This window comes from Polyodon spathula, chromosome 10 (assembly GCF_017654505.1).
Source record: "Polyodon spathula isolate WHYD16114869_AA chromosome 10, ASM1765450v1, whole genome shotgun sequence".
Classification (NCBI taxonomy): domain Eukaryota; kingdom Metazoa; phylum Chordata; class Actinopteri; order Acipenseriformes; family Polyodontidae; genus Polyodon; species Polyodon spathula.
In genome coordinates, this window is record NC_054543.1 from 9,395,417 (window position 1) to 9,405,093 (window position 9,677).

The window sequence follows — 9,677 nt, forward strand, 5'->3', positions numbered from 1 at the left end:
CTCCATCTCCAATCCACGCACCGAACACACAACCCTGTGAGTGAAAACATGCTGCTTTTATGCAGCTGTACCGAGACTCGATTGCTAATCAATCATTTATGGAGTCGCGGTACAACTGCACATGAATTAATAAAACAATTCCCCGTGCTCACATATTATTACATTTTACTTGCACATGAAGTGCTGTGCAATCCTTGTGCCCAAATACTAATATACATTTTAAACACTTGTGTTACACAGACCCTTTATATCCCGTGTACCAATGACTATACACCAACATTAACAAAATATACACAGGGACTGGGCACTTTGCCACATGTGTTGGCATGCAGAACCTAAAGAGATATTCTTCTGGGATTAGGTTACTGCAATCTGGAGAAATACAGATTTACATTGCGAAAGGTTGGTGCTAGTTGTACTAATATAACTTCTGGCACACAGTGATATCAGCTTTGAACAAAACTGAGATCTTAGTGTAAACACCTAATTAGCAATAATCTGCTCTGTGGGGGGAGGCAAGTCACTGAAGCTGCAGGATAAGAGTTTATAATTGTGAGCCGTTTAAAAAGTGAGAGAGAGCTTTTGATTTATCAGGAACATCTTAATGTGCAGCTGGAATAAATACAATAAGCATGCTGTTAGGAGAGAATCTCCTTCCTCCATAGAATCAGCATACTTTCATTCCAATTTCAAACTGATCGCTGGCTTGTACTGGTCTTCAGTCAGCAGTAGTAGTCTGGTTTTGAGAAAGGGTTGCCAGGTTGGTTAGCATGGATCCAATGCAGGAGTGTGGATGAGAGTCCTGTCCATTTGTCTTTCTGCCCTTTACGTTTGTGTGGACATGAATCGCTCAAAGTCCAGAAAAAAAACAGGTTTGCTAATGTAACACTGAACACATTTTCCAGGAGTGAAATGGTTAGCCAGGATGGCTCCCTTGGGACCCCCTTTACTGTAAATGCACAAGCTCAGTAGCTTTAATGGGATCAGCAGATGGGCATGGTGAATTGACCAGATTCTCTTCCACCCAGCCGTGAAGAGCAATCACAAAGCCGCCCAGATCACTCACTGCTTTTATTAAGGTGGACTCTTTGAAATGGTTTCATGTAGAGAAAGGCCCTCAGCCTCACCACACATATTAGTCTACAATCAACTTTTTTTTTTTTAAACACAAAAAACTAACTGCAAAATACCAATCTGCCAGCTAGTTGAAACTGAAGATTAAACACAACTTGTGAGACTTCATCATGTTATTTACATGTTCACAATCCTTGTCAATAATTTAGGAAAACAGTCATACTAGTGCTGCATGCCTTCACATTCTGTGTGTCCAGATTGACATGTACTGACAGCAAAGGACACTGCCTTGGCTTGCAGAGTTAAAATGAACTAGTAAGAGTAGTTTTTATGAGCCTTTATTTGTCATTTAATTCTTAAATGTCTCTTAGAAAAATAGGAACTGTATATTTACAGCAGTGTCTTCTAGACTCATGTTGATACATTCCTTGCCATACACTGAATCAAATTCTGTGGTAATAATACTGAGTGTATACATTGATAAAATGTAGTTTGGCTAATGATTGGCTAACGAATTTACCACATTGTTTTCAAGAAAATTCAACAATATCACCTGTTAATTACTCAGGACTATATTACCTAAACCATTATTTTAATATTTATTTCAATTTTAAGACATTGGCAGATTTTCCTTACAAATTAAAGTTAAAATTATTTTCAGACAAAAAATGTATTAAGCGTGTTTTATTTTCTTATGAAAAAAATTAAAAAGATCATTCAGACATTTCAATTAGCAAACCTGTATGCATATGAATCTTGAACAAAGCTTCTGCCTTAAGAAAAGCGGCAATTTTTTTTTTCTTTCGCAAAATGCCAACAGTGCAAAAACAGGAAAACAAGCGTCTTTTTTTGAGAAATCAGTTTCCTTTGGAATGCTAAACCTCCGCTCCTTCCTGTAGTTGTTTTAAGTCGCAACCAAAGTCTGATCCCCCCTGCACTTCCTGCAGGAACCATAAATTCCAGAGAGGAGATAAATGGCGGCACAGAGACCGGAGAACACTGAGGCTGACAGGTACGCCTTGTACAGACAGTGGTGCCTGTACTGCTCCAAATTGCAGAAACTGTTCTTCTGCGTCTTGTAGATCATAATGCCCAGGGCTGCAAAGTAAAGCACAGTGGCCAAAAGGTCATGCACTGTGTTGCTTAGCAACCATCTGTCTCCACCCAAGAGGGGGACCAAGTCTTGCTTATCCAGGAGGGTGAGAACGTAAAGAGCCAGGGTCAGGAGCCAGAAGAAGACGGACACGAAGAGAACAAAGTGAACGGAGCCCTCATACTTGTTGGCGGCAATGGTTGTCCAGAGCACGGCTCCGAGCAGGATCTGCAGTAGCCTCAGGATTCCAATGAAGCTCTTCAGGAACACTTTGTTTATGCTGAGGCTGCTCTGGTGTGACTGCTGCTCGGGGGGCATCTCCCTGCTGGTTGCCTTTCAGTTTCCAGAAGGAAAAAAAAAAAACCTGGAGAGGTCTGATTTTGAATGTGAGGTTTTTGAAATCTTGATTTCGTGTTTTCCGTTTCTTCTGTGGCCAGTAAACTCCCATCTCCTCCTCCCTTGTCTGTGTTCTCAAGAAGCGGTGGGTGGGTGTGTGTGTGGAGAGGAAGAGGGAGGCCGTCTTGAAATTTGAATCTTTCTCCTCCTCTCCTCTAAGGGAAGACTTCCCGTCCCTCTCCAAAGTTTTACTGGTGTCTGTAAAAAAGGAATTCAGCTGCTCAACAGTGCTGTTTTTTTTTCTTTGCTAAATATCTTCCATGAATTCCTATTTCTGCCTCATGTTTCTCTTCACTGCTGTCTGCACAAAAACTTAACCACAGACAAAGCAGCTTTTGTTCATGCTACGCTCGAGAGCACTGTTTTAATCCCAGCTGCTTCTATGCTGTTTCTTCTGTCCTTTATTCATTACAGGTCCAAGTTACTTAGTTGAAACTATAGGACTATAATGGAACACAGAAATTAATATTTAACTAATTGTCGTGATTCTTGCCATATCATATTATTTAGTAATGAAACGTAACAAAGTAGCAATTCCTGTGTCTTGGAAAGAGAATTAAACACAAATCTTATGTGTATATATATATTCAGTGCAACAAAGAGATTCAAAATGGGTTATTTGGTCACAATACTAAACCTCCACCCATGAGACTTTAGAGAGATATAGATTTTCAGTATGACAGTGATGGATCTGCCCTGAAACCGTTAAACACATTACACCCATATGAACAGGATTTCCTGTGGGAGGAAGCGGATACCAAAATAACGTTCTGTTGCCTCAAGCTGGTTGAGGATAGCCTATATCTGGTAAGTTACGTAAATACCAGAGTTTTGACTCCGTGCTATGTCTAAATGGTGCTAATCCTTTGGTGATGTTCTGCTAATCAACGCGATGGAAAAATAAAACTAATTTACACTTTATAAATGCAGTGGTTGTGTGTAAAATGCATCTTCTGCAGTTACACAATGCTAAGCATTTTCAAACATTTCCATTCGACTAACTAATAAATATGAATGAATTTGGGAATTGTGTGATCATGTTATGTCAATGCTGAGGATATTTCTTCTATCATTATTATTGAGCAGCAGTTTGGGGTTTTTTTTTAGCCCCGGTAGAAACACAGTACCAGAGACACAGTTGGAATAATCGGGTATATTGAGTTTGGTTAGACTGCAAGAACCTCTACTGGCAGGCATATATTGGTCAGCCACCAGCTCATCCCCCAGTACAGAGGCTGTATTGACCAATGAATGGCACCGTTTGCAGAAAACCATCATGGAAAAGCATGACTAATGAAGCTTGCATACAGGTGCATCAAACTATGACAAGCAACAAATGTGCTACAGTTGCCCACATCATAGAAACTGGCTTCCACTTGAAGACCATGACAGGATCTCTGCAGTGTTACCCTACAGTCAGTTTAGCAGTTTGAATGTAGTATAGAGTAAAGCTGTAATAAAATGACATCACTTGGCAAGCTCCAAAGGTATGTTGAGGCCCAGTCTATCAGTTATAATTCAATTAGTTTGAGTTGTCAAGCCTCTGTATTACTGAATCTCAAGTCGTTAAGCTTCCATTAATTGCTTCTCAACAGCCTATTTTTCATGTAATCCTTGCATGATTCCAATATTTCAGTTTGGAAAATGAAACCTATGGAATGACAGGTTACCCCTTCATCAGGGCAAGCAGAAAGAAGGTTACTCACTGATGATGATGGAAATTTATTCTGCCATACAGGCCACTAACTCAGCTCAGGACAACATAAATTGAATTGCAAATGTAAACGATTCATTACAGCATCATATTTAACCCCAGATTGAACAGGTATAGGGTCTTTCCTGAATCATTACACTCAGCGTGCCAACCATCTTGATTTGACTGGACAGTCCTGGAATGTAACACTTTTATTTTTCTTAGCTTCATATTTATTATTATTATTATTATTATTATTATTATTATTATTATTATTATTATTATTATTATTATTATCTGTTTATTTGGCAGGCACCTTTATTCATATCTGTTAAACAAACATGTTGGAAAGTTGTCCTCTGCTATCCATTTTGCATTGCAACCCAGAGCATAAACCAATGACCTTGCAATAACCTGGGGTGTCCTTTGTTAATATACAGAGTAGAAAATAAAGGGTCTGAGCTGTTGTAGGGCTTTTATACGGTTTTGTGCTACCAGGACACACAGTTCCTTTCTAGTGACATCTCGTGACATCATTTTAAATGTTTTCAGAACAACTACAAGCATAGTGTCCTGAGGTGTACTGAGCGATATAGGAAAGCAGGTGCTGTAGAGGTACTCATGAAACGCAGCACTGAGGTGCTCATTTTAAACAGCACAGACAGGCACATCAATGTGGCCTGTGTTTAATCCTGACCAAGCCCCCAGACAAGAATGCCAGGGGTAAAATATGGAAACACGGGCACTGCCAAGCTGCTTTTGTGGTCATTATGCTCATCTACAGGGAGTGAAATAGCATTCCATAAACCTTATTCCAAAGATGGATTTGAGACAGACTTGGTGATTTGGGGTTTGCCCTTCAATTAAGTTTGTTTTTATTTCTTTAAGATTTGTGTTACATTTGTTTCTACACAGGTAATAAACTAGTTAAATATCTGTGTGATAACACTGGGTATAATGGCCATATCTGGTGCCTCACTTTTCTACTGTGTGTATTTTCTGATGCATATCCCAAGACCTCAAAATAACCACACTCTTTACATCATGAAATAAATAAATACATAAATGAACGCACGTCATGTTTTCTTCATGCTCCGATTCACGTTGTGTTACTTAAACAGTTAAAAGGCACGAGATAGCAAACAAACAACGCAACACTCGAACAACAACCTCTTCGCATTGAGCTCACAGCCATCGGCATTGACGTCAATCTTGGATTACAGTATTCAGCCACGTGGACATGCAGCAATTAACGCCCATGTGTGGCTGTGACTGTGCAGAACAAGTCCCGCCCTGCAGTAGGGAGGAGAATGGACAGCCTCTGATTCTGATTGGCTAGAGGGATTCTCTTTTTAGACTGCAAAACATACAACTTGCTGCAGTGTGATTATGATTGAAGAGTTGCACCCAATGACATTGAGCAAGGGAGGTAGACAAAAGAATGGGTAGGTCTACAAACTAAAGAGAGGAAGATCGAATTCTTTGTGCACAGGCTGTTGTTTTATGCGAAGGGTCTGCTGAACAAGAGAATAGTACGACTGGCTGTGAACCTTGGAGACAAACTGGAACCTGAGGTCGTGACGAACTCAACTTCATCGTCGTATTTAATGTTGCAGTAAATGGTGACGCTAAGCATTTTTACTTTGAAATAGGGTAAGAAAAATAATTGCTTTTGTTGTATGTTTTAATGTACAGTATCTTCCAATCCGTTTGTATGTGCTACGTTTGTGCAATGTTGCTACAGTAGGTTTACTGTGTGCCTGAATGTGCAACGATTGTTTAACCCACACAAAGATATATTTTAAAAAATCGTCTCTTCTCTCTCTCTCTCTCTCTCTCTCTCTCTCTCTCTCTCTCTCTCTCTCTCTCTCTCTCATTATAATTAATTGGATACAACTAAATTGTCCTTATATCGCTGGTACTCACTGATACAAGACGATTGATACAAGGTACAATACACTCTTCGAATAAAACAGCCGGTCTTGCATTTCATGCAGCGCCCCAGTTTATATTTCCATATTGTCATTCTTAGTTTTATCAGCTTCTCCACATGCTGCGTGGATTGCACGATGACCTTTTCTTAGAGGGTCAGTCTTGCTGGAGGGTGCAAGGGTAATTCAATCGTTCACAGGACGATTGAACTACATAGCTCTCTAAAATTCACAGACAACCTTTGTTTAGAAGATTAATCGTCTTTAGGAAACGAACAAGGCAATAAACAGTGGCTTCCTTTTACAATGTCATCCTTAATCATTTATCCTGCTGATGGAAACAACGACATTTCAGGGATATTTATATAAACACACAGACACTTCTGAAGGTAGTTCCAGTGAGGTATTTACATTATAAAGACATTGGAGAGTCATGTGTTTTGAGTAGATGATGTGTTTTGAGAACTGGCTAGTTTCAATCCTGTGTCCCAGCAACAAACTCACAAAAACAAAACAAAAAACTGGCCAGTGCTTCCTATTATAGAATAGCACAAAGTACATTGACACATTCCTGTAAATTAATAGCTTTGCTGCTTTTTATTAATACTCAATGATTGAATATTCAAAATTATGAATTTGCAAAAATGAAGAATTTTGGCGGAACACAACTCTTCTGCAGTTTACCTTCAAATGAGAACCTGACTTTGTGCCCCCTGGTGGTCAGTTATTCTAAGAACACTTTTTTAAAAGAAAGGTTACTGTAAATCTTTAATGCTGTTTGGAATGTTGTGGTTCATCATCTCTAAGAGTAATACCTTCTTACCCCCCATTTTTGTGCAGGAGTCCCTGGAAAGGGCATGAACGCTTGGCTGCAGGTTGTATACTCCACGATGGAAGCTGCTGCTCCTGCCCAGTCCACAGTAGCTGACTCTTCTGAATTCTGGAGGCGGTCAGGGGAGTGTCGGAGAAGGAAAGCTGCCTCCCCAAACATCTTCCAGGGGGTAAACATGCAACAGTTGCAGCGACTCTTCCGCAGGTCAGGGGACCAGCGAGCAGAGCAGAGGGCAGAGCTGGTGTGGGAGCACGGTAATGAGAGCGAGCTGGCTCAGGCGCTGATCGGACTGAGGCAAGGGAGGAGTCGCAGGCACAGGACTGGCCGGGGTGCTGTGGGACCGGTGTGGCTCAAAACTTTCGGGAAGATGAGGTACAGTATGTGAAGTCCAAGCTGGTGCTGGATTGTCAGAGGAAACTAAAATAATGGGAACAGCTATGTGGCCTTTTTGTCATGAATTTACCGACTGCACTATAGTTTTAAATGCTTTCCTGTTAAAAATGTACTGACGGTACGCATTTTGTGTCTTGAAGAACAATATCGAAGTCCCATTTTTCTTTCTTGGTCCGTATGTGCACCTGCTTACCAGTTATGCAAATCTGTTAATAATGCATCGTTCTCTAAACTTGGTGTACTTTGAACTTACACAATATATTCCAAGCTGCCAAATTGATGATTAATGCCCCACCCCTGCGTGTATGGAATGTTTTTCTTTTGTTTCAAAACAGAAGACATTTTCCACCAGGGACAGCACATAAAGCAATAGCGGAAAGTGGAAAAGCAGTCATAAGGCATGACAATGATACTCAACTTTACCTAAGCAAACTCGCTTCTCCCAACATCCTTTAACCAGCTGCTGGGCCTGACTCTGTCACCTCGGCAACAGTCAAATTCAGATCCATGTCACATGCTGAGTGATTCACAAGAACTTGCGTTATCTCTTTGCTTATTATTTATTTCAAATCCCTTTCAATGATTGGCTGCTGGGTCCTAATTCTATGTTGACCTTCTGAGTTCTTTAATGACTGGCCTTGACCACAGCACTTTTTATCTGACATTTTGCAGCAGCTCATTGTCACAGAAGACACAATCTCTCCCAGTGTCTTGGTTTTAATTAAAAATCTCTGGGTATCAGTGGACCTGTGTTGGTAGTACATTGATTAAAACAATATGTGCTTTTTATTTCCAGAATCAAAGAGGGCGATACAGAAGTGGATGATGATGATTCAGAGGCTGATTCCAGTAGCACTGACACTACTGTAGCCGCCCAGTGTGATGCACTGACTGACAGAAAGGCATACAGCGAGCAGGACTCAAGCCAGCAAGCAAGCTCACCCCAGAGCAGCAGAAAGAGCACTGGGAAGCAGGAAACACAGCGGGACCCTGAGCGATACCTCCATCACATCCTGCATTAAAGAAGATGGCAGAAGCACACAAACACACTACAGATCCACAGCTGCCCAGATCATCAGGTTTGCAACCTGAGAGACTGTGCTGGACAACAGAGACTTAACGGTGTGTCCTGACTGATTTAATACTATTATGACTTGGTCGGCACTGACCATTATAGTGAATTTAACAGCAAAATGTCCTTTTTTTTGAACAAAGGAAAGCCTTTGCTTTTATTGTAACACTATTTATTATCCCTTTCATTACACTATTCCAGATTTCTAAAACAGCATAAAAAATGTTGGAACTGTGAATTTTTATATAGAGAGGTATATATAAACTTAGCTACCAAGTTTGTTAAACATCTGTCTCTCTTTTAGCAAGATACTCGTGCCCTAACTATTACTTGCAGCAGTACGCAGGTTATCAATCACAGGGTGAATTTTCATGCAGGAGGGGAAACACTACAATATCAGAGATATGAATAGAAGTGTCCCTGAACAGAGCTGCTATGTAAAACAATATTTCTAGTCCACTGCCTCAGGTCACAAAACTGATCAAACTAACCTGAGAAAGAGGGGAGCATTTCATTTCCAAAGACGGGCTGACACTGCTTTTAAAACAGAGTACCTATGAGGGACACAGACAGAGAACAATTTTGAATTCCTAAAAACTGATTTCTTGTAGGAAATCAGGATGCTGACTGACCTTTCCTCACAAGTGCTGTTTACAGCATGGATTTTGTTATATCTTTATGTTTTCCTTTTTGTTTGTTTTTTGTTTCAAAGAACAGAAAAAGTATAGAAATGTTTTAAAGCTAGAAAATGAAAAGGTCACCATATTTATTTTTTTGTCTCAACGCCACACAAGACGTGTTTATTATTTTTTGACATTTGTGTTTTTTCTTGGATGTGTATGCAAACAAATGAGGTAAGTCTTACCAAAAGTCCACAAAACTAAATTCAATGTAGTGATATTTTTCAGACCACAAATACTGGTTAAGAACACATTGTAATATGTAGTGCTCTAAATAAAAACTGTACCTGTCTTGTATGTATATCAAGCAAAATAAGTTCTGTTATTTATTTGATTTGTAATGAATAACTATGTTGATAAAAAGCTATGTGGTGATTCAACTAAGTTTGGGTGTTTGTCTTTTGCATTTTCTTCAAAATTTCCTCTAATTAAATACTTCAGTTGTAGGTCCTTGGCCATTTCACATTAGACCCTCCTTCCTAAAGTGCATCTGACTGCGCTTGGAAGCTCCTT

The 9,677-nt window shown here is 40.0% G+C and overlaps 2 protein-coding genes across 3 annotated transcripts; one reads left to right on the forward strand and one right to left on the reverse strand.

Moving 5' to 3' along the window:
- Nucleotides 1-246: 246 nt before the first annotated feature.
- On the reverse strand, nucleotides 247-3,425 carry LOC121321414 (MARVEL domain-containing protein 1-like). The gene has a single exon (XM_041260345.1). The coding sequence runs from the start codon at nucleotides 2,483-2,485 to the stop codon at nucleotides 1,979-1,981; it is 507 nt and encodes a 168-aa protein (XP_041116279.1). The 5' UTR covers nucleotides 2,486-3,425; the 3' UTR covers nucleotides 247-1,978.
- A 2,199-nt stretch (nucleotides 3,426-5,624) lies between these two features.
- Nucleotides 5,625-9,234, forward strand: LOC121322087 (arginine vasopressin-induced protein 1-like). 2 transcript variants are annotated; one of them, XM_041261601.1, is made up of 3 exons: nucleotides 5,625-5,909; nucleotides 7,028-7,391; nucleotides 8,209-9,234. In XM_041261601.1, the coding sequence occupies exons 2-3, from the start codon at nucleotides 7,045-7,047 to the stop codon at nucleotides 8,432-8,434; spliced, it is 573 nt and encodes a 190-aa protein (XP_041117535.1). In that variant the 5' UTR covers nucleotides 5,625-5,909; nucleotides 7,028-7,044; the 3' UTR covers nucleotides 8,435-9,234. The 2 variants fall into 2 exon arrangements, with proteins under 2 accessions (XP_041117535.1, XP_041117534.1); XM_041261600.1 differs by having other exon boundaries at nucleotides 5,683-5,701.
- The last annotated feature ends 443 nt before the right edge of the window (nucleotides 9,235-9,677 follow it).